Raw genomic sequence first — 25,624 nt, forward strand, 5'->3', positions numbered from 1 at the left:
TGTGGGGGCCGCCGCCAGGCAGGAGAGAAGTGGATCCAGCCAATGCTGCATCCTGTTCGGCCAGGTTGATGCCTGGGGCAGCGCTGGGATCTGGTGCCCTCCTCCAGAGTTGGGATGAGGAGACAGTGCCATGGGTGGGGAGGAAAGCAGTACACAGGGATGTATGTGGTGTGGTATGGAGGAGCAGGCAGATGTCCTTGTTTTTTGTACCTCAGAAGTGGCAACCATAAATCATGTTTAGTGTCAGCCAGAGTCACTAACTGGTTACAAAGTGAGGTGAAGTTGTGTAGATAGGGTCTATGTGGCACATAGGGCCTTTTATTTGTTACAAGAGATGTCTGTGTATATTAGACCTGGTCAGGAATTTTCCAACAGAAAATAAAGTTTCTGCAAAATTGAAGTTTTCCCATGGAAAACTTCAATTTTTTTGAAAATGTTTTCATCAGGAAAATCAAAATGAAATATTTTATTTCACATTGGCTTGACCAAAATTGGAATATTTCATTCTGTTGAACTGACCTGAAACATTTTTATTTTGAATCAGTTCAATAAAATATTGGGAGTTGTAATTCTGGCCCCCATTCTTTCCTATGAGCTGGGCTCCCTGGAGGAATACATCTCAGAATGTAACATGGGTTCCCATCTGACCAAGCTGAATGATGCATCATGGGAGTCAAAAACTCTGCTGAGTCTGGCCAGCAAGGGAGAATGGAGTATCAGGTTCCAAAACAACAACTTCTCCCACGAAGCAATCAATAGGAAAATGCAATTTAATGATGAAATAACTCAAAATCAAATAGTTTTGGTCAGTTCAACAAACCCAATGAAACATTTCAACAGTTGTGAATCAAAATTTGTCAGAAATGCTATTGTGTTAATACATGAGTGTGAGGAGCCAGGTTAGTTAACATTATCTTTATCATTACTTTGTGGTCACAGCAGACCAGACCAAGTCCTGTTCAGCATTGTGGTATAATGCAGCCCACATCTGGTTGAGGCTTCTAGATAATACTGGAATATAAATGTTAAATACTAATAAGTCAGGTCAGTGAATCATGATTGAACCTTGTTCCCCTAGGGTTTATTCATGAAGGGATGACACAATTCAGAATTTTTCTGGTCTACACCTATTACAAAGTGGTCAGCATAGTGATAGCTAATTTGACTCTTTGAAGTCAAATTAACATACTTTAACATGATAAAAGTTTGTAATGAAGACAAGCCCTCAAAGGATAGATTCCTCTTTATTCCCAGGGGTTTAGCCAATGTATGAAGGTGCACTTCTCACCTTCCTGTGCTAGCTTTAACATAGTCTTGAAGACTGCACTTTTCAGCACAAACTTACTTTTCTGAATGTCTCTTTTGCAAATAGTCTCATTTGTACAACTCGTAATCCTTTGTTGTCCATTGGTTGTTTGAGTTGCTTTTCAAAACAGTCATTTGGTAATTGTGTTTTTCTCTGGAGAATACAGATTACTACTTAATACAAATATTCCTATAATTAATTTCAAGTTCTGTAAATTGCTTGGTAGTTTTTTAAAGGGCTGAGGTAAGTGTAATTTAATATGATGTAGATATGATTTTTAATAATAAGACTGGCAGAAGTCATTTTCAGCCCACTGTTATAAAATTGTAACTGAAATGAGCAAACTTTAAATCTGAAATGAGCAATAGCTTCAATGCTATACAATATTTTGCTCTTCCAGTTGACATACTGTGTGCTTTAAAAAGTCTCAGGCTTCTTGATATCACCAAGCTGTTTTGCATTTTCTGACTGGAGAGCTCAGTTTTTCTTCAAGTTGTTAATATACTTGTTGTGACAACCATTAATAAGTACACATACTAATAATGAAATACAGCACTGTTTGAAAGCAAAAGTGTATTAAGACCCTAAAGAGTTTTATATCTATCAATATAGCACAGCTGTGTATTATGAGTTACAACTTATTATTAAAAGAATTTTATGTAGCTATTGCACTGAAATATGTATCTTTTACCTTATGAGAGGGCATAGTCTGTAGTGTAATAAAGTATCAGAAAATAGACAGAACTGTATGAGTACTTGGCATGTGGAAGTGCAATTATAGGGCCAAATCCTACTCAATCACACAAATAGTCCTATTGACTTCTTCAGTGGTTCTTATTTGCATGAATAAGTTGAACAGGTTTGGCGCCTAGGTAGGAAGCTTGTTTGCTTGCAGTACAACCAAAGATCTTCTAAATTAACTAAAACAGTGATCCTAAAAGTGTATGTATACAATACAACTCATCTAGGAAATTGTATTAATAAATACTAGAAACAAACTTGTAGTGAATCCCAATCCAAGACTTCTGTCAATGAGCTTTTACTAGAGAGGGGGCCAAATTCAAGCCATATGTAATTATCTAGTGAAATTACACCAGGCGTGAATTCAACCCCATTTCTCTTTTGTACACTGTGAAGTCCAGCATAAATGGACTTAACCATTAAAATTACCTGGAACTGAATATCTCAACCATCTTAAGGCCAGCCTTCTTGTTTCAGGTAGCCGGGAGTCTGCCTTTGTGTATGCCATCTCCTCTGCTGGAGTTGTATTTGCTATCACAAGGGCATGCAGTCAAGGAGAATTAAAATCATGCTCCTGTGATCCGAAGAAGAAAGGGTCTGCCAAGGACAACAAGGGCCACTTTGATTGGGGTGGTTGCAGCGATAACGTTGACTATGGTGTCAAATTTGCCAGAGCATTTGTGGATGCCAAAGAAAGGAAGGGAAAAGATGCCAGAGCACTAATGAACCTTCACAACAACAGAGCTGGAAGAAAGGTGGGTATGACACTTCTTACTTACTAAAACTTATCTTCTCTAAATGACCTAAAATTCCTTGATCTATTTACAAAAAATGGAAACATATCATTCTGGGGGCATTACCCTTTGAGACTCATTAACATATCTCAACAATGCATGTGGGGTGAAATTCACTTTGTGGAGAGGGCCAGTGTAAGGTCGACTGCACCACTTACCTGCCCACCTAAGGCCTCAATCCTGAGAAGGTTTACACACATACACTTAATTTTATGTATAGTGAGTAGTTGTCCTACTGAAATCAATGAAATTATTAATGTCAGGAGATCAGACTAGATGTTCTGGTGGTCCCTACAGGCCTTAAATTCTATGACAGGGGTTCCCCCAAGCATGAAGACAACCATGTGCCAATCTGTATTAAGCACTTACATGCTGATCTTGCAAAGATTTATGTAAGTGAGAGTTTAATTGGTGCCTAGACCTTGCACATAGGTGAATTTTAACCTGGGTGAATAAAGAAGGGAAAACTTTAAATACACTTGAAGACCACAGCAAAGAATTAGTTTAGCTGCCGAAGAGCAAATCCTTCTACCCCAACAATGAAATAAAACAGCATAATGTACATCCACATGGGGACAATAAACATGCAAACAGAAATTATCAGGGGGGGTGAAATATACCTACTTCACTAATCTAAAAAATGCAAATATTAAAAAATAAATAAAAACAAATTGCACTTGTTTAGCCCAAAGGCTCTGACCCAATCTTTATCCAAACAGTGTATTAAAATAACATCCTTGGAACTTCCAAAATAGTCTTTATTTTTGTTAGTAAATTGGCAATAAACTGCTAGGTATGTTGCCTACTGCTTGTGCAGTGAGTTGGAAAATACACACACTCACCTTTTGCCTTGGCATTTATAGAATACATATAAATGAATATGGTCCATGTGACTGGAGTGTATTGATTAATTATTCAGAGGACATAGGAAAATCATCATATGCACAGCATCTGAAAAATTGGCATATAGCCCCACCAGAATCTGTACTTTCACTGAAGAGAAGATTTACTTGTTAAAAATGAAGAATTTTGATGACTTTGTTCAAGAGTCTCTGTTCTTTTTGCATCCACATTAAATAGGAAGCATATTTTTCATATTTTGTGTGATTGTTTTAAAAAAAAAATTAAAATTCCCTAAAATTGATATGAAGTCCTTTTATATTAGCCATTCTCCATAAGAAAAATGTGTCCCCTTTTAACCCTGATTTGGTTAATTCTGATGAATGTAGATAGTCTTCCATGTGAGGGTACATCTATACTTACCTCTGGGTTCGGTGGTAAGCAATCGATCTTCTGGGATCGATTTATTGCGTCTTGTCTAGATGCGATAAATTGATCCCAGAAGTGCTCGCCGTCGACACCAGTACTCCTGCTCCGCGAGAGGTGAACGCGGAGTCAACGGGGGAGCCTGCCTGCTGCGTGTGGACCCGCGGTAAGTACCTTGTAGTTCGAAGTAAGATACTTCGACTTCAGCTACGTTATTCACATAGCTGAAGTTGCGTATCTTAGTTCGAACTGGGGGGTTAGTGTGGACCAGCCCTTAGTTAGTTTGTTGGTTTTTTCCTAACAGTCTGTCTCCCCCTAGTTTCAAATCGTTGTAGACAGCACATTGAGATTATACAATCCAATGAGGAGTCAGAATGGTCAGTCAAAGAGGGCTATCTCAACTGCTTTATAGTGTAAGGGATTTACTGTAAGGGATTGTTGTATATGAGAGAGCTCATGCTTTTATATGGTAAAAGCTCCTTGGCTGGGAGTATCTGCTGTCCATGCAATGTTTCAGGATCTCTAACTGCTAAAAACGTAAACAAACATTAACATTGATCTGGAAAGGTACTGCCACAACTAGTAAATGAATAGGTTGGGGACATAAGATCAATGAAGAGACTTCAGGAAATGTTTTAAATTTAAACTAGCCAAGAAACAAAAGAGTTATAAAGCAAATCCTTTTATGCTTTAGAACCTGGTTTTTAGAAGGGGGTTCCCATTTTGTACCCACAGTTTAGTGGTTTAAATTTAGTTAGAAACTTGTGTCCTTTAGATGCCTCATTACCTGAGTGTATCAACAAATTTGGCAGTTACAGGTCTAGATGGAGTAAATTGTAACCACAGTTATTTTTCCTTTGCAAAATGAGAGGCCAGATTGTGATGAGAGGCCCTTTCAAAACCAGGTCCTTACATTTTAGTAAATCAAAACATCCTATATGCACCAAATGAATGGCTATATTGTATATTAGTATCTGAGCATCACTTAAGAAAAAAACGTCCTATATCTTAATGGGCGGCTTCTGATGTCTGAGGCCTCAGTTCAGCAAGGTATTTAAACATGTGCCTGACTTTAAATACTGAGTAGTCTCATTAATTTCTACTCACATGCTTAAAGTTAGACATGTGCTTAAATTCCTTGCTGAATTGGGGCCTTGTTTTAATACTAAGTTCATCAGTCCACATAGGACTGTGAGAATGTCAGTGACTGATTTGACCCAGAGTGATCTAATAAATTGTTTACCAGTCACAGAAGAAAACCAAAGATGCTGGTCTATTACTCTGGGTATGTAATGTATCGTAGCTTCTTTAGAAAGCTCTTGATTGGAAAAGGCCATTCCAGTCTACTCCTGCTCCATTAATATGGCTTTTTTTCCTGAAACACAAACTCTAAAGTGCATGCATTTCATGAATCCTGAGAATAGACTTCCAGAGATGTAATTGTCATAGATCAAAGTCTACGTGCTATGACTTATCACATAATTAATAAATAACCCATTATTTGTTCAGTGACATACAAATATGGTAAAAGCCTGACCTGAAGCTGAGACTGCTTTAATGCTATCCAGTCATGATATGAATGATGAAGATGAAGGCCTCAATTGCAAAGCAATAAAATGCTTATAAACCTTTCTAAAAAAATTGTAAAAATAGAAGTTATACAAATATTTTACTTTCAAATGCCACGTAGATAAAAATGACTAGCTCACATCGGATGCCCTAGTCTGATGACAAAGCAGACTTTATACTGTCTGTGTAAAAAAAAAAAAAAATTACTAGGAAACAAGGTTAATTTCTAAGCCACATTTAAGAAACTCTTTGTAGATCTGGATAGGCACTCAGATACTTAGATCTGGATGAGAAATGGAAAAATTACTGTAAAATGTTTATATTGGATTTTGACCTGCTTTCCACTGAAATTTTGATGAAAAGATTAGTTGAAATTGTGAATTTCACAATTTTGTGATCAATTTTAATCGCAGTGAAGGAGCTCTTGGAAATGGGCAACCTCATAAAAAGTGAGATTGACAGGTCTGCTATGGTGTTACCTCAAACTGAATGACAACACAGTAAACCCTATAGTATTTCCAAGGGGACAGATTCTGCCTTGTTATGCATGTGCATTCCCATTGACTTCAAGACATTTGTGTTCTACCACTAGAAAGTAATTTCTGTCCCAGATATCAGTGGATCTGGTAAGGAGGGAAATGATTTCTCAGTAGTGTAGCCTGGATCTTCAGGGAGATTGAAAGTAGCGGGAAAGGAGAAAACACCAATCTTGAAGGCTGTTGGTATAGTTGAGTAAACTAAGCAGACTGGCCTAACCTTGTGAGGATGACTCACTGTTGCCAGTGGGTGTCACCACAGACCATGATTACAGGAGCCATTACAAAGCCGAGACTGCAGAATCAATGGGAGGGGAGCGAAAAACATAAATTAAAATGTAGCTTGTTTTACCTATTTATGTTTCACTGGCTTTTTTGGCAGGCTGTGAAGCGTTTTTTGAAACAGGAGTGCAAATGTCATGGCGTGAGTGGATCATGTACTCTGAGAACCTGCTGGCTGGCCATGGCAGACTTTAGGAAAACAGGAGATTATCTATGGAGGAAATACAATGGAGCGATTCAGGTGGTCATGAATCAAGATGGCACTGGTTTCACTGTGGCTAACAAGAGATTTAAGAAGCCCACCAAGAATGACCTGGTATACTTTGAGAGCTCGCCAGACTACTGTATCAGAGACAGGGATGTAGGTAAGCTTGAGTCACCACACATACATGGTTTTATTTCAGACTTTTATTCCTTGAAGGTAAAAAATGACCATCAATATTGGATTTACCTATTTCCCTCACTTTTTCCATCACTCTTTATTACCTAAAGTCAGAAGGACAACTCAGTACAAGAGTGAGAGATAATACAGCATCTCTGCTAGCAAAATCCTGGCCTTCTCTAAACTTAGGACAACCAATTGTACCAATATTGTACATACTTTGAGGGGTTTGTGGCAATGAGAAGAATAATTTCTAATTAGCTTTTCAGTGAGACATTCGTACAGTTCCCCTAATTGGATTTAAACTAGGGTTCAATCAATAAAATGACACTACATGATTCACTAATGCTGTTATAGTCCCAAGAATGGAGCAGGGTCTACAGTTGCATGTATTCCCTTTTCCCTCCTAAGTACACTCTATATCAGTGGTTCTTAAGCATTTTGGGTGCTGTCTCCATGTACTACACACCTTCGCATATTCAACTGCATTCTAATCTGCAGGACGGGTGGGCTCCAAAACCTATGGTGACAATTACCAGGCAGAGGGGCTTGGAGTAGTCCCAATTCCACTGTGGGTTAGAGATTGCACAACTGAACAAGAGACAGGCATTGGTTGTGAGCCAGGGCGCAACATGGCAGCTCCTCACTGAGGCAGGAAGGAGAAGTGTGTAGAGTATACCAGTGCAAATCTGAATGCCAGTGCATTCTACACTTCCCCTCCCTGTCTCAGGGAGTAAAAACTATTGATTTCTGTATTTCTTTTTAAATGGTTTGGCCCACTCTGGCCCATACTAGGAAATAGGACTCTGAAGCAGTACAAAGACCAAACTAGAAGAAAAGACTTAGAGAAAAATGAACTCAGAACAGTTTATATTACAGCCATGCCTGCGAATGTTAAAAAGCTGAGTGTTCCAGACCTAATAGACATAGCTGTTTCTTCAGGGCAAAATTAGTATTTCCCCAACAAAAATATCTGCTGCATCTTTAACTCTTTGTTTGCTCGTTTATTTGCTGAGTGCCAGCAGCATGCATGTTGTTGTATTGAAAACAGAGGAAGACGTGGCTCCTGCCTCGTGATGCACACATCAAGCAGTGCCAGAATTATAGTGTGTTTTCCTCTGTTACTTGTACATGTACTTAGGCAAATGTCACAGTGAGCAAACTGACTTCTGTGGGTGTTTTGTTGAGAGTAATAGGCAGCAGAGTCAGAATGAAGGATTAACTTCTTGTCCCATTATAACCAGCTTTTGAGTATGTTGGGTATTGTGTGTATGGTGGCAGGTGTGGGGGGGGCACAGTAGCACTGCTATAGTTAATGTTGAGGACTGCTTACTGTTTAACAGCCAGTTTTTCTAAGTGCTCTAAAATCCACAGGCTTACATGGGTTGTCTCAAAATTGCTAGGCATCATGGGGAGCAGGGGTAGTGCTCCATATCTAAGATCGCCTGAGAAAGGCATTCTTGAGATACAACCTCCCCGCCCCAAAGAATTCAAGTGACATCAACATTTACAATTATTGCAAAGTTTGGGCAGCCCAGGGGCTCAAATGAGAGCTCATATCCTCCCAAAACAGGTATCACCCACACAGGACTGAGCTCAACTAATGTCTGGCACCCACTGCCCCTTTGGGGAAGCAACATTTTAAAAATCATGCAAGGTAAAAGTTTGCTCTGCAACATGGCTCAAGCCAAACTGTTGAGCCAGAAAAAGCCAGTTACGAATGTGCAGCAGGAATGTGGCTCTGTTGCAAGCCAGAGTATTTACAGCCTGATGTCAGCGTATGTGGATTTTTCATGCAATAGCCAGTGAACATTGGCAGCCCCAAGTGCTGTGAGTTTTGAGTCCTGTCCTTGGCAGCTTTCTGAGTATTGTAATGATTAGTATAGACAGCACCTCCACCACTAGATGGTGCAATATCTTTATTGTAGGGTTGTCATTGTCTTGTATGTTATTGTGTTTATTGACCTGACTTCAGGGGGATTAGCAGTAAGCTTGATGTTACCTGTGTGTGCTGGAGTTGGTACTTGCAGTGGCCCGATGAATCTCTGTGATGCTATAAGCAAGTACTTCTGTATGTGTCTTGTGTTCATTACCTGTTCTCTGCCTGCATTCTTCAAGGGCTCCTTCTGGAAGTTTTGCCATAAGAGCAAAGCTTCTGGTTTGAGAGACAATATTTCAAAGTGCTCTAAAATCCAAATTTCAGACTAATATTTTACTTGCAGTATTGTCAAGGAAATAGCATTAATGTAATAGAGGAAAGGTGAAAGACTCTAGAAAGTAGCAGCATTAGGGTGATGTAATGACTTGTGCTTCATGCTCCTCATCAATTCCCTGAATAGTGTGTCCAAGTGTGATCAAACAAAACAAGTAGCTGTGATTCTCACCAGTGTCAGCATGTTTAAAGAAGTTGCTGAGCATCAGGAAATGCATTCTCAACAGACAGCCCTATTCTAGGGTCTGGATTAAATTATCATTGACTAATGCAACACCAGAATACTGTCATCAGTCAAAACAGTCACTTACATTTATCATGAAAAATAAACACAGGAAATAAATTTCAACTTCCTATAGCAATTCACCCAGTCTATACCAACCAAGAGTTCACACCTATCTATTTCAACTCTCCAAGTGCAGTAGTTCCTGAGAAAAGAGGTCCAAAGGAAATGGACACTAAGTATTTTAGTCTCCGGACTCTTTTAAAAATAATCATAGCAACCTTCATATGATAGTTCCCCCCACAAACGTCTGTAGGAAAATCAAGCACAACTTGAAGTAAAGAGTTTAGAATGATACTCTTGCTCCAAAGAAAATGTTTTGTAGACCCTTTTCGCCCCTGTTAAAATGTTAAATCCTGCTGTAACCTTAACTGTGGTGGGGATATCTGAGGGCCAGGAGTAGAGACGGTGTTGCAAGCTGGGGTGGTTCAGTCAAGGGGTTCTTTACAGCTGCCGTCCCCCAGTAGGGTGACCAGATGTCCTGATTTTATAGGGATGGTCCCAATATTCATGGCTTTGTCTTATACAGGCACCTATTATCCCCCAGCACCTGTCCTGATTTATCACACTTGCTATCTGGTCACCCTATCCCCCAATAAGGAGCAGATTTTAATAATCAAAGTGCTCTAATATCCACATGCATAATGAGATTGCCTTGAAAACTGATATGTCACAACAGGGGTTGGGGGCATGGAGGGGCCAAGAGGTGAGCACAGCTGGTAGTTGGCTGGCAGTGAGTTTTCCCTGGAAGCTTCCTGTGGCCCCCAGTCATGACCTTCTTACCTCCACCACTTCATAAAACCCCCTACCCCAAATCAAACAAACCACCACCATCAACAAGGGAATTTCACTGGCGCAGTTAAGTTTAACTGGCAGTGCCTTGTACCTTTTCAGAATATCAACTGCATGTATACTGAAACTTCTTAAAACCAGGGAATAAAGGGTTAATGTACACCCCAGCACCACCCTGCAACCTTAATTCTCCCAGTCCCCTTTGAGGGGTGCCCCAACCCTCCCTTACAGACAGTGTAGCACTCTGTCTTCCAGATGATATGGAGCACTGTGGGGAGGGGACACCGCACACGAATACACCAGAAGAAGCTGTCAGACCACATCCTCACTAAGGCAAAAGTTGCATTTAGTGCAGTGTTAGTGAACATCAGTTGGCTACACCTGGCCTGTACTCAACCACGTCACGTCTTCTGCACATAACACTCCAGAGTTGCCACATGTTATAACCCCTGAACCGTCATCCTAAGGACTATCTCTAGACTATCACCTGCCCTTACTTCTGCCCTGTAGTGCACTGTCATGCAGGGTACCAGACTGCTACAAATCCCTGCAGCAAGAATAGACTATTGTGCACCTCTACTTGCACAACCCACATAACTCAAGAAACAAGGGATAACCTGATCCCTTTAGGTACAGATATACCTCTCCCTCTGTCACTGGGTAAGCCCAGGGTCTCAAACTCAAATGACCACGAGGGCCACATGAGGATTAGTACATTGGCCGAGGGCCGCATTACTGACACCTCCCCCTGCCACCCTTGGCCCCGCCCCCACTCCTCCCCTTCCATGAGGCCCTGCCCCCATTCTAACCCCTTCCCTGAAATCCCCACCCCAACTCTGCCACCTTCCTGCCCCCAGGGAGGGCAGGAAGGGTGTGGGGTGTGGTGGGGGCTCAGGGCAGGGAGTTGGGGTGTGGGGTGCAGGAGTGGTGCGGGGTACAGAAAGGGGTTGGGCTGCAGGAGGGGCTCGGGGGGCGGGCTCTGGCCCAACACGCACCGGGAGCAGGGCAGGCTGCCTGCCTGCCTGTCCCCGCACCACTCCAGGAAGTGGCCGGAACCTGGGGGAGGAGGGGCACAGGGGTTTGTGTGTTGCTGTTACTTCAGGCACCACCCCCAGCAGCTCCCATTGGCCGGGAACAGGGAACTGCAGCCAATGGGAGCTGCTGGGGGCGCTGTCTGAAGCAAGAGCAACACACAGAGCCCTGTGCCCCCCCTTCCCCACGTTCCGGCCGTTTCCTGGAGCGGCAGGGGGCAGGGCAGGCAGGGAGCCTGCCCTTCCCCCGGTGCGCATCAGGCTGGCGCCGCTCTAGGTAAACGCTGGGGGGCGCGGGGGAGCCGTGAGGAACTCGCGGGTCGCATGTGGCCCTCGGGCCACGTGTTTGAGATCCCTGGGGTAAGTCATGGCAACCTACCATGACAACTCTGTAGCAATCAATACAGCTGTCGTTGATGCATGGGACATGCAGATGAATGGGAGAATACAGTTCTGTGGGGCACAATACATCACATAAAATGATAGTTACTTAGTCATTCCTCGTGTCTGCTTCTAATGTGAGAGCCCTGGCTGAAACGTACTTAGTCTATTCACAGGGCTCTTGCCAGCTGCAGGGGGCAGAGTTAAGGTTGCAGGATGGAGCTGCTGTGTACTTTAACTCTGTATTTCCTGATTTTCTGAGGTTTCAGTGAAGGTGCACTCACCGTTCTGGAAGGGTGTAAGGCACTATCAGTCCACTTTAACCATGTTAATATGTTATTAATGTCACTAATGTGGTAATAAAAAGAAGTGAAGTCTGTAAAAGGGAGGCAAGTTAAGTAATGCACTAAAGATTTGCCATACCATGACATCCGTTCAGTGGAGGTAATTAACAGGTTGTGAGAATCAGATTGCTGTGACGTATCTATAGGTAGCAGTGACAAGCACAGGGAAGTGCAGGTCACCTCTTCTGGATATCTCTGCTTGTTTATGATCCAAGTTTTACTCCGAATACACATGCTGGAGAACAGCTGCACATTGCACATCAAATCAGTGGAAGTTTTGCTATTAACATTAACGGGGCTAAGATTTCACTCAATAAGTGTAAAATAAGTAGCCTTTCTGATCAGAGAATTGGGTCTGGGCCTTTCAGATATTGCTTAGTGATCTTTGCAGGTGCTCTAAATGCCCATCATGCTCCCTGATAGTGAGTAATGGCATCAAGTCTAATATCTTTATCTGGATGCATATTACGGGCATATTGTAGCACTGTATACAGGGCTGTCCTTAGGATTTATGGGACCCTACGCAGTATTATTAAACTGGCGCCCCAATGCCAGCGCATTTGGCTCTGTGAATACCAGTGCCCCTATACTGGTGCCCCAATGCCAGGCCAACTGGTGCCCTTACACCAGCACATTTGGCTCTGTGAATATGGCCTCTGCCTAGTAAGGAGACTGCAGCGCGCGCTGGGTGTGCGGGAGCTGACCCGCTCTGACCTGATGTCCCAGTCATAGGTGTGGACTCTGTGGGTGGGTACTCCGGGGCTGGAGCACCCACAGGGAAAATGTAGTGGGTGCGGTGCACCCACTGGCACCAAGCTCCCCCGTCTCCCCCTGCACCTCTCCTGTGCCGGCAGCCCCGCGCTTACTAACTCCTTCCCGTCCCTCCCAGTGCTTCTGGAGTGCTGCAAACAGCTGATTTGCAGCCTTCGAGCTCCGGGAGGGAGGAGGAGGAGGTGAGGAAAGGGTGGGAAGAGGAAGGGCGGCGGGGGCTTAGGGAAGACGTGGAGGGGGTGGAGCCTGAGGTGGAGGGGGGGTGTCGAGCGCTCCCCCCCTGGCAAGATGAGAAGTCAGTGCCTATGGTCCTGGTGGTGCCCCAAATTTTCAGATGCCCTATGCAGCTGTGTATGCTGCGTATGCCTGAGGACGGTCCTGACTGTACAGAGATTGATTTCATAGTCTAGAGTTACAGATACAACTTTCTCTTTGGAGGCTGCATCTTTCATTGTAAATTCTGTGACACATTTTTCCCTAAAAGAAGAGGCCTTTACCCAAACATTTGTAAGTGAAAATGCTGTTTTACAGTCTCTTTGTAGGAAGTGCAAAGCATTCTGTCAGGCCTGTTATCTCAGAGGTGATTTTTCTCTGCAGAGTATTATCTTTACTTGTCCGCTGACTCTGTCAGATCTGCGCAGAGGCTGTAGAGTCTGACAAGTGCTTTTATTCATCTCAAGATAACACTTTAAATTAAGAATTTCTTGCTGTTCTATGAGTCTGAGAAATTACTTGTTACAAAGGGTAAATTTTTGGGGAAACGGTAGTAAATCTTTAATGTAATAAGGGAATATGTAGAGCAGCTCTGTGAGATTCTGTTAGGTTATTCTAATAATACAAAAAAAATCTGATAAACTAAACAAACATGGATCAGACTTTGACAAAGATGATAGAAGCAGTTGAGCAGATTTTTTTTCGTGCTTAATTTCACTTCACTAAGTTGCAGCCTCCACAGGAGCAACCCCGTGAAATTTTGCATTGGGGAGGATTATAGAAATTTGAGTTGGGAAACATTTGTTATCTAGCATGTCAGTGCCAACTAAATGTACTGTAATAAATAGGGTTACCATTCGTCCGGATTTACCCGGACATGTCCTCCTTTTGTGTGCTAAAAATAGCGTCCGGGGGGAATTTGTAAAGCACTCACAATGTCCGGGATTTCCCCCTCCCCTGGCAGAGCAGAGCGAGCGGCTGGGAGGGCTGCAGGAAAGTCCCGGGCTGGACTCCGGAGCAGCTTCCTCCTCCCACCCCCCCTCCCTGCATTCTGAGCCGGCCGGCAGCTCCTCCTCCTGCAGCCCGCTCCGGCAGCCCTGTGCAGGGCCAGGGACCGGGTTTTGTGTTGTGCAGGGGAGCTCAGCCATGTGTCCGGCTGGCACAGAGCCCAACACCCTGTTCTGAGCAGCAGGGTAAGGGGGGGCAGGAGAAGGGACAGGGAGGTTCTGGATGGGGCAGTCAAGAAACGGGGGGGGGGGCTTTTGGAGGGGAGTGGAGAAAGTTTTGGGCAGTCAGGGTACAGGTAGGGGGTAGGGTCCTGGGGGGCAGTTGGGGGGGGTCTTAGGAGGGGGCAGTTAGGGGACAAGGAACAGGGAGTCTTAGGTAGGGGGTGGGGTTCTGGAGGGCAGTTAGGAGCAGGGGTCCCAGGAGGGGGCAGTCAGGGGACAAGGAGCGGGGGGTAGGGGGCTGGGAGTTCTGGGGGGGAGCTGTCAGGGGGCAGGAGTGGGGAGAGGGATCGGAGCAGTCAGGGGACAGGGAGCAGAGGGGTTTAGATAGGTTGGGAGTTCTGGGGGGGCTGTCAGGGGGCAGGAGTGTGGAGAGGGATCGGAGCAGTCAGGGGACAGGGAGCAGAGGGGTTTAGATGGGTTGGGAGTTCTGGGGGGGGCTGTCAGGGGGTGGGGAGTGGTTGGATGGGGCGTGGGAGTCCCAGGGGTCTGTCTGGGGGTGGGGGTGTGGATAAGGGTTGGGGCAGTCAGGGGACAAGAGGCAAGGAGGCTTAGATAGGGAGTGGAGTCCCGGGGGGCAGTTAGGGGCAGGGGTCCCAGGAGGGGGCAGTCAGGGGACAAGGAACGGGGGGAGGGTTGGGGGTTCTGGGGGGGCGGGAAGTGGGAGGGCAGGGGCGGGGCTAGGGCGGGGCTCCTCCCATCCTCTTTTTTGCTTGTTGAAATATGGTAACCCTAGTAATAAAGCTTCATTATGTCCCTGAGCATAGCTTGTCTGTCATCCCCCAGGGAATTCAGACATTTTGGTGCTTGGAAGAATACCCTAAGAATTCTATCATTTCTCTGTTATCCTTCCTAAACATGGTACATCTAGAAATTGTAATTATGTATGATGACTGCCATCTTGACTGACACCGGGGATTGAACTAGAGACTTAAAGGGCGAAAATTATGAGTTTCTCTAGCTTGAGCTCAAGAGCCATTCTTGCCAGTTATGGGTCTGTTACAGTTCACATCTTCTGTGATTGGTCACACTGGGGAACACGTAATACACAATGACCAGTGACTTACAGATGGTCAATTGTTGTATTAACTTTTGGTTAAAGGACTGAACCTAAGGACCTTCTACATAAATATACTGGCCTATCCATGCGTCACTGTTTGGAAGGCTTTTACTATTTGTGCTGGCTTTTATCCTAAGTAAACAGTCAGTCATTAGAGGGCGCTATAGTGGGTGCTATGGTTGAGCTCATGTGTGCAGATCTCACAGTCCACCTAGTGGAAGGCACTAATGCATGTGTACACTAATCAGTACATGATAAAACAGAGCTCACTGGTACTGTACCAGCCTTCCTAGAAGGAACACAGGAGGCAGTGTTTTACAAGGTAGTATCACATCTGCCTACACTAACAGCCAAGTGGTTGTTAACTGGGGAATGCAATGGCCTAACATTTCAGCTAATGTTAATGCTTCATGCTACAATGGAGGACTATTAAAAAAAAGATGTAGGGTGCGATTTTCAAAAACCCTCGGCATTCATTTATCTCTGGTCCTATTGAAACCAGAAGAACTTTTTACCATTGACTTCAATGGCAGCAGAGATAGGCCAGCACTGAGTGCTTTTTGAAAATCCCACCCCTTAACCTCTTAGAAATCCTGACATATTTCACATACTCTTCACCTTCTTATAAATTGCCAGCTGCCAGAATGAGTAAAGACTCAGCAAGACCAGCCTAGACAATATGAGACCTCAGGAGCCATTTCAATAAATAAAGGGAAGCGGAGGGAGGTTTCTATAAATGACACTTCATTTATTAAAACTGCACACTGCCCCTCCTGGACATACATCTTTCCCTCCAAAAATGCTCTGAACAAGCCACCTCCATTAGCTTCAAATAGACAGCTGTTAGGCAGTTTCATTTTACAAACGTACACTGTTTTGCCATGCGCGATAGGCTCGGTACACTGAAATGCCACACATCACATCATGAAATGCCAGTGGAAAATTGGAGCATGTTTCATGTATAAATGTATGAAAGGTAGTAGTGTAGAGGTCACCAATTGATTGACAGCATCTTTATTATAAGCCATTCACCTGCAGTCACTGTCTTAGGTAGAGGACTTTACCTCCTACCTAAACATTTTTGAATGTGTGTGGAGCACTCCACACTTGGATCAGAAAACTGAACCTTATATATTTTGTGACCAGACTGACAAATTGATATTTACACCAGCTGGAAGAGCTTCACATCCAGTTGATGGCATTGCAGAGATATTTAATCTGCTGGACTAACAGTGGTAGATGCTGTTGCTTCTGTGTTCATCTATCCTGCCTGGCGCTCCAGGGCTTGGGGTTCTCGAGCAGCCCAGAGCAGGGACTGGGGGGTGGGGGGCGGCAGCCACGGGGGTGCTCTAGGCTCCTGTGATGGGGGGGGGAGCAGAAAGAGATGGGGAGGAGCTGGGCCTCAGGCAGGAGGAGAGAGGCTGGGGGCTACCCTCCCCCAACAGCAGGTTCACCCGCTGCTAGGGTGACCAGATATAAAGTGTGAAAAATCGGGACAGGGGTGGGGGGTAATAGGTGCCTATATACGAAAAATTCCCAAATATAGGTACTGTCCCTATCAAATCGGGACATCTGGTCACCCTACGCGCCGCCCATGAGAGAGAGGCTTCAGCACTTCTTGCTGCTGGAGCCTTTTTCTGCTGCTTCCCTTCCTGCCGGAGCCTTTCACTGCAGTGTGTAGCTATGCATACCCTATATGCGGCTGCAAGCATAGACTAGCATATGCGACCCATGATGAGTTACCTGTGCCACAGATTGCGAACCACAGTGCTCCCCCCAACCCCCACCACAGACCCCTATGCCCAGTGCCCCCACCCAGAGACCCCTCCACAGAGTGGGGCCAGGAGCGGTACCCCAGGTGTGGGATGGGCAGCAGCCCCAGACCTGGCCGCATGGCTCTGGGCAGGGCTGGGCGGCGGCCTTTAGCACACAGCTGGGCTGCAGCTGTGTGCTAATTGGGCCGCAGGTTGAGAACCACTGGACTAGGTCATAGAGAGCTAATAAAATCATAGCTATCCTTCCAGTTTTCTCTCTGGTAATGCTGCACCAGTATGCAGGGCTGGATTAGCCTTTTGTGGGCCCGGCGCCAAACATTTGTGGGCTCCCATGGAGGCAATGGACCATGGCGCGGGGAGACCAGTCCCCAGAGCGAGAGGCCAGCCAAGGGCAATGGGGCATGGCATGGCGGAAGCGGCCCTGCTCCGCCAAGCCCAGTGCAAGGACACTATTTATAAACAGGCATTTGCCGGACGCACAGTGGCCTGCCCGGCCCTGTGCTGCCAGCATGCCCCTTCCCCTTGGGGGTGGGCATGCTACGCCACAACACACCCAACACCCCCCTGACTCTATATAGCCAGTATGCCCAGCACTCCCTCCAAACCCACCCCACAAATGCACAACACCCTGCACAACACCACCCGTGCCCAGTGCCCCCTACCCACAGCCCCACCACTACTGCCGAGCACCCCACACAGAACCCCCACTCCCTAGGAGGGTGACCAGGTGTCCGGTTTTCAACCGGAACACCAGGTCAAAAAGGGATCCTGGCAGCTCCGGTCAGCATTGCTGACCAGGCCGTTGACTGTCCGGTTGGTGGCGCTGCGCAGTGGGGCTGGCAGACTCCCTGCAGCTCCTGGAAAGCAGCTGACATGTCCCCCCTCTGGCTCCTACGTGGTGGCGAGGCCAGGTGGCTCTGTGGGCTGCCCCGTCTGCAGGCACCACCCCCCGCAGCTCCCATTGGCCCCAACCCTCTGCCTCATCCCAGATCCCCCTCACCCTCTGAACACCTCGGTCCCAGCCCGAGCACCCTTCTGCACCCCGAACCCCTCATCCTCAGCTCCACCCCAGAACCTGCAACCCCAGCTGGAGCCCTCACTCCCTGTTGCACCCCAGTCCCCTGAGCCAGCCCACTAAAAATGAGCAGGTGATTGAGGGTGGGGAGAGTGATCGACGGGTGTGGGGGGGTGGAGTGAGCTGGGATGGGGCCTTGGAGAAGGGGTGAAGCATGGGCGGGGCCTCTGAGGAGAGTCAGGGGTCAGGGCAAGGGTGTTCAGTTTTGTTTGAGTAGAAAGTTGGCAATCCTACTCCCTAGTGCCCCAACACACACAGATCTTCCTCGCACTCTCACAACCCAGCACCCCTCCAGAGACGCATTCCCTCATGCCCTGCCTCCTGGCTGCACTCACCAGCCCTGCTGGGAGGTGACGCAGCCAGGGCTGGTCCTGGGACAGAGAATCGCTCCGTCCCCTCGGGAGTGGTGCGATCAGCCAGGCCAGGGCCTGTCCTGGCCAGGCCCCCTCAGGACCCACTTGCCTGGAGGGGTCCAGCCAAGCCCCCCAGATTGACACCCCCCGCTCCCCCCCCCGATGAGACTGGCCAGGCTTCTGCACCAGTCTCAAGTGGCTCAGCTCCAGGGAGACAGATGGGGCCCCAGAGGTGGTGGGAAGCAGAGACTGCCCTGAGCCGGAGGTGCACTGTGGTCAGGCCAGGGGGCAGAGGACCCGGCAGGTGGGGCCAGGGGGCGAAGAGGAGCCCTCAGCCAGCTGGCAGGCAGGCCAAGATGAGCAAGTGGTGGTGGTGGTGGTGGGGAGCCAGTGAGGTCTCAGAGCACAGTGCAAGTGGAGCAGGCTGGGGCCCCTTCTGGGCATGGGCCTGGCTCCAGGGAGCCACTGGCGCCATTGTAAACCTGGCACTGCCAATGTGCCAGCACATGTTCACCTGCCTAGGCTTGGTAGAACTAGATTATTTTTTTTAAATAATTTTGATGAATAATATTGATGTTAATTATTGATGTTGAGGCTCCTTTTAATGGTGTTGTTAAATTCCTTTACAATAAACTCTTGTCATATGCCGCCAGGGCCGGCTCTGGCTTTTTTGCCGCCCCAAGCAAAAAAACAACAACAAAAAACGTGCTGAACAGCCAGAGCGGTGAAGCAAAAAAACCAAAACCGTTCAGGGTGGCCGGAGCAGCGAAGCAACCCCCCCGAAAAAAAACCGTGCAGGGCAGCCGGAGCGGCAAAGCAAAAAAACAACAACAAAAACTGGGGAGGGCAGCCGGAACCAGGGTGCAAACTTTTGGTGCCACTTACTTGGCGGCTCGCGGCTGCCTCCCCCAGCCGTGCTGGCTACCGGCAGGGCCAGTGCAACCCATGAGGTGACCTAGGCGGTCGCCTAGGGCACTAACATTTGGGGGGGCGGGACCTTCCGCCGCCTCTGTCAGGGGCGGCATTTTGGGCGCAGGACCTTCCGCCGCCTCTGTCGGGGGTGGCATTTCGGGGGCAGGACCTTCCGCTGCCTGGGGCAGCAAAAAAGCTGTCGGTGCTCCTGGCTACCGGGACTCCCTGCGCCGCAGACATGCCCCAGGCAGTGGAGGGGGAGGGGGAGAGAGCGGGGGGGAGAGAGATAAGGGGGGTGGCCAGGGCTTCCTTCAGCCGGGGCGCTTGCCACTTGGCCCCTCCCACTGCGCTGCCTGCCGGGAGGGCTCCACGCTGTTCCCGCCTGTAGATGAATTGAAGGTCGGTGGGGAGGGAAGGATGCAGGCTGCCGGGCTTGCTGCAGACGTGGCACCGGCTGGGGCAGATGGAGCGCGCAGCCCGTTCCCAGCAGGGTGCTCCCCTCCTCCATGCTGCCGCCCCCTACAGGGCGGCCGGAGCAGCGAACCAAAAAAAAAGGGCAGCCGTGCCATTCTAACATTGGACGGAATGCCGCCCCTTAGAATCTGCCACCCCAAGCACGAGCTTGCTCGGCTGGTGCCTGGAGCCGGCCCTGTATGCCGGCTGCACACATGGAAATTGGTATTAAAAAAAATCAGTGCAAACTAAGAAGTCACATCACTAGGAGCAACTTTTCTAATTAAGAGAAGTTAAAAAAATCTCATACTATAAATTAGTGTTTAAATTTAGTTGCTTACCCCAAGGTTTTGGGAATAGGAGAATAATTGTTTTCAGCAACAGAATTCTCCCTACATTAGTCCCCACAAATAACCTGGGCAGAGAAAGGGGTAGATGTATGCATCATAAAGGTAGCAGTATTATAAGCTGTGGATATTTTGAAGATGTAGTTGCATGTTATGCCTAGGCGTGACAGTTGCAACATTTGAACAGCAAACCAGGCAGCTCTGGGGAAACTTTTGACAAATTACCATATATTCCTGTCTTATTGGAGCTGAGTCATATTCCATTTGTATAGCATTTTGCGGTATACATTTAACATGAAATGAGAAGTAGAGAATACTAATTCTAGCAAGTCTATGTAGTTCTTATACTGTCCACATCACTGTAGTATTTGTGCACTTGTCAGTAGTGCACTAAGTGACATAACTAACATCTGTCATGTATGGTTCATTCTCTTTCTGATCCCCTCCTGAGGAAGAGAACAGTGTATGCATTGTAGTGTTTTGTTTTGATAGGGTTTAGTTTTTGTATTTTTTAAAATGTGCAAACTGTTTTGTGTTTATATTAGAGAAGGCAGGTCAAAAAGTTCAGCTGGCACTTGGAGTAGAAGTTGGTGACGTTTGTGATGGTGCTCAGTTTGTGGAGGAGTTTGTTGCACACACTTAGAAAGGACTGTTCATTTGTAATGTAGCCCAGTTAACATTGCTGTACAGTAAGAACTAGAGTTGTCCGAAAAATGCAAATCCCTTCCTGTGACAAATGTTATGTTTTTGAAAAATTTTCATCCTGAATCAGGACTTTGTTTTTTTCAGAAACAGATTCCAGAAAAAATCCTTTACACTTCTCTGAAAATGGAATTTTGGCAAATTCTATTTTTTGCCAGAACTGTAAAGGAATTTTTTGGCTCAGTGCTGCCCTCCTGGAAGCCTTTTATCTATTTATCTTTCTGCTGGCAAGTAGCAAGTGAAATTGCCAGGAGCCTTCCAGATGGGCTGCTGGAAGCTGAGCACCTTTGATGTCTGTATACAAATGCAGGAGCACGGGAAACAAGCAGGATGAGCTGGAAGTCATGGTATATGAAGAAAATCATGACCTAACTGGCATTACAGAGACTTGGTGGGACAGCTCCCATAAGTGGAGTACCAGCATTGAGGGATATAGCTTGTTCCAAAAGGATAAGTAGGGGGGAAAAAGGAGGAGGTGTGTGTATACACTTGCTTCGAGGTCTGAGAGGAAGTGCGTGACAGACCTACTGAAAGTCTCTGGATGAGGATAAAAAGGGAAAAGAACAGTAGTGATGTTATGGTGGGGGTCTAGTATAGACCACCAAATCAGGAAGAGGAAGTGTATGAGTCATTCTACAAGCAGGTAACAAGATTAGCTAACACACATGAGCTAGTATAAATGGGGAATTTTAACTTCCCTGATGTGATATCTTTTGGAAGACTATTATAGCAAAACTTAATATGTCTTGAAAATTCTTAGCATGTGTAGGGGACAACTTTCTGATTCAGAAAGTTGAGGAAACAACTAGGGGGTCATCCATTTTGGATCTGGTTTTGACCAATGGGGATGAATTAGTTGCAAATGTGAAGGTGGTTGGGAACTTGGGAGGAAGGGATCATGATCTGATAGAATTCAAGATTCTGTGGAAAGGAGGACTTGAGAACAGTAAAACAAGGACAGTGGACTCCAGAGAGACGGATTTCAACCAACTCAGAGAAATAGTAGGCAAGGTCCCATGGAAAGACCAAATAGGAAGAAAAAGAGTGAAAGAGGGGCTGGCAGTTCCTAAAAGAGGCAATACCAGAGGTTCAACAACAAGCTATTCTGACACAGAGGAAAGGTAAGAAGAGTCACAGGAGGCCAAGGAACTTTTTAGCTATCTAAAACCCAAAAGGGATACAGACAGGAAATGGAAGGAGGGGCACGTCACCAAGGAAGTATACATGGGAATAGCACGAGCATGTAGGGACAAAATCAGGAAAGCCAAGGCAAAGAGTGAGTTACAGCTGGCAAGGAATGTTAGAGACAACAAGAGGGGGCCCTTCAAACATGTCAGACAAGAAAGAAAGATCAAGGATAGTGTGGGTCTGCTGCTCAATGGAGAAGGTGAGCTGGTAATGGAAGATGATAGGAAGGCAGAGCTGCTCAACGCCTACTTTGCTTCAGTCTTCTCACAAAAAATAATGTGACTGGACGACTAGTGAAATTACTGTAGATAATAAAGGGGAATGGATGCAGCTTGGGATAGGTAAAGAACACGTCAGGGATCTTCTGTCCAATCTGAATGAATTCAAATCAGCCGAGCCTGATGCTATTCCCCCGAGGAATTAGCTGAAGAAATCTTAGAGCCACTGGCAATAATATTTGCAAACTCCTGGATGACAGTTTTACCCCCAAATTTAGGCTTTGGGGTGCCCCTAGAATAACCTGCCTTAATAAAGAATAACCTCCATAATCTGCTTTTCCTGGGGTATGGGTCTCCAGGGTAGTTAAGGAAACATTTAACATGACATGAATATAACCTTCCGATAAAGTGAGTGACACAAGCAGTGTATTTTCCAATATATATATATATATATATATATATAAATGTAACTAATAATCCCTACTACAATATGATCTAAAACCCTAAATAAGAAACAAATCCCTTATTGCAAGTTAAAGAGCATTTACATTACAATCGCATACAGTTTAAATGATTCTAAGTGAAACGCTTTGCTACAAATGGCCAGTTTACAACGAAGTGCTGACAGCTATTCTTAACTTATACTTTAAATTCTACATAGGTAATATACAAATCACACACGCACATACATTTCAAGCATACGCATCTATTCTATGCTATATGGTAAATTTATAGTTGAAAAAAAAAATCCTGACAAGCTCACCCTATCCTTTGATTTTTGAGGTGTTGTTGCAAATGTTGCTACTACTGTAGCTTCTTAATCAACTTACTCCAGTCATCTCCATTTCTCCCTTTGCAGAGGCAGATCACTTCCTGCTGCCTCTATCTTATCATCCCTTAGTTATTTTGTTTTGGGGTTGCTGATGTTGTGGCTGCTGCTTTAGGTGCTTTCTTCAGAAGTGCTCTCCTCAGAATTCTATCTAAAGTGTCTTTTCAGCTGCTCTTCTGTTGTTTTGGTCACCCCCTGATCTCTTTCTCCAGCAGTTCTTCCAGTAGCTCTGCTTGTTGGCTCCTGACTGACTTCTGCCTGCTGGCAGCTGACCTTTTATACTGTCCTACTGAGATGTCCTTATATATCCTTAAACAAGTACCCCATTCACACATGCTCAGTGCGAACCATTATCTCAGAATTATGGTTGACAGCTCTGGCCTGTCTCGCACCCTCTACTGCACGTGCTCAGTAGCTACCTCAATTTTCACCACTGGGCATGCTCAGCCTAGAGATCTCTCATCTCTAGTCATGTGTCCTACATCGTCCAGTGGTAAGTGACCTGCAGCTTTCAGTTGGTGAAGTGATTTCTGCTTATTCAAGAGAGACATGAAAGACACAAAATGGAGCTTAAGAATACAAAAATACAAAATTGAGTCTGGGGAGTTTTTCCCGTACCAACAGGAGAGGTCCCAGGAGACTGGAGAAGGGCTAACATAGTGCCCATCTTTAAAAAGTGGAAAAAGGAGGAGCTGGGGAACTATACACCTGACGTCGATACCTGGGATGCTACTAGAGCAATGTATTAAACATTCGATTTGTGAATAACTGGAGGATGAGGGAGTAATCACTAGCAGCTAGCATGGATTTGTGAAGAACAAATCATGCCAAACCAGCTTGATTTCCTTCTTTGACAGGGGACTAGTTTGGTAGATAGGAGAATGCAGTGGACATAATATACCTGGCCTTCAGCAAGACTTTGACATGACATTCTGATAAGTAAGCTGGAGAAATATGGGCTTGACGGAACTACCATTAAGTGGATACATGATTGGTTAAACAACCACAAACAAAGAGTAACTATTAATGGAATGATGTCAGATTGGAGGGGGGTCTCAAGTGGGGTTCCACAGGGATCTGTTCTGGGTCCGATGTTGTTTAACATCTTTATTAATGACCTGGATGTAGGAATAGAGAGCATACTGATAAAATTTGCAGATAACACAAAGCGGGGGAAGGGGAGAGGTGAGGGTTGCCAACATTTTGGATGATAGAACTAAGATTCAGAGGGTTCTTGATGAATTGGAGAACTGAGCCACAGACAATCAAACTGAAATTCAGCAAAGACAAATGTAAGGTGCTACAGTTAGGGAAGAAAAACCAAATGTGCAAATTCAAAATGGGAATAACTGGCTTGGAAGCAGCACTGCTGAGAAGGATCTCGGAGTTGTGGTGGATCACAACCTCAACATGAGTCAGCAGTGTGGTTGCAAAAAAAGCAAATGCAATTTTAGGTTGCATTAACAGAGACATAGCATGCACGTCACAGGAGGCAATAGCACTAGCTAGAGATAAAAAAGGGCAACAAGAAAATGTTCTGCAAATACATTAAAAGCAAGAGGAAGACCAAGGACAGGGTAGGCCTGTTACTCAATGAGGGGGGAAAACAATAACAGAAAATGTGGAAATGGCAGAAGTACTAAATTCAATAAGGACAAATGTAAAGTACTCCACTTAAGAAGGAACAATCAGTTGCACTCATACAAAATGGGAAACGACTACCTAGGAAGGAGTATTGCAGAAATGGATCTGGGGGTCATAGTGGATCACAAGCTAAATATGAGTCATCAGTGTAACACTGTTGCAAAAAAAAAGCAAACATCATTCTGGGATGTATTAGTAGGTGTGTTGTAAGCAAGACACGAGAAGTAATTCTTCCACTCTACTCTGTGTTAATTAGGCCTCAACTGGAGTATTATGTCCAGTTCTGGGCACCATATTTCAGGAAATATGTGGACAAATTGGAGAAAGTCCAGAGAAGAGCAACAAAAATGATTAAAGGCCTAGAAAACATGACCCATGAGGGAAGATTGGAAAAATTGGATTTGTTTTGTCTGGAGAAGAGAAGGCTGAGAGGGGACATGATAACAGTTTTCAAGTACATAAAAGGTACTTTACAAGGAGGAGGGAGAAAAATTGTTCTCCTTAACCTTTGAGGCTAGGACAAGAAGCAGTGGGCTTAAATTGAAGCTTGGGTGGTTTAGGTTGGACATTAGGAAAAATTTCCTAACACTCAGGGTGGTTAAGCACTGGAATAAATTGCCTAGGGAGGTTGTGGACTCTCCACCATTGGAGATTTTTAAGAGCACATTAGACAAAGGGATGGTCTAGATAATACTTAGTCCTGCCATGAGTTCAGGAGACTGGATTAGATGACCTCTCAATGTCCCTTCCAGTCCTACAATTCTATGATTCTACCACTGTACTCGGTGCTGGTTAGCCTCAGCTGAAGTACTGTGTCCAATTTTGGTTACCAATGTGACCAAAGGATCCAGAGGCAAGTGACAATCCTTGAGGGGGCCATTTAGGGATCTGGGGCAAAAATCTGTCTGGGGATTGGTCCTGCTTTGAGCGGGGGTTGGA

At 45.6% G+C, this 25,624-nt stretch overlaps 1 protein-coding gene across 1 annotated transcript in view; it reads left to right on the forward strand.

The window, feature by feature from the left end:
* WNT2 (Wnt family member 2) overlaps positions 1-25,624 on the forward strand; it is a 45,231-nt gene that overhangs the window by 13,538 nt on the left and 6,069 nt on the right. Inside the window, exons 3-4 of the mRNA XM_054016165.1 lie at positions 2,525-2,802; positions 6,595-6,859. Coding sequence (XP_053872140.1) covers positions 2,525-2,802; positions 6,595-6,859 — 543 coding nt within the window. The remainder of the gene's footprint in view (positions 1-2,524; positions 2,803-6,594; positions 6,860-25,624) is intronic.

This window comes from Malaclemys terrapin, chromosome 1 (assembly GCF_027887155.1).
Source record: "Malaclemys terrapin pileata isolate rMalTer1 chromosome 1, rMalTer1.hap1, whole genome shotgun sequence".
In the NCBI taxonomy this organism is placed as follows: Eukaryota; Metazoa; Chordata; order Testudines; family Emydidae; genus Malaclemys; species Malaclemys terrapin.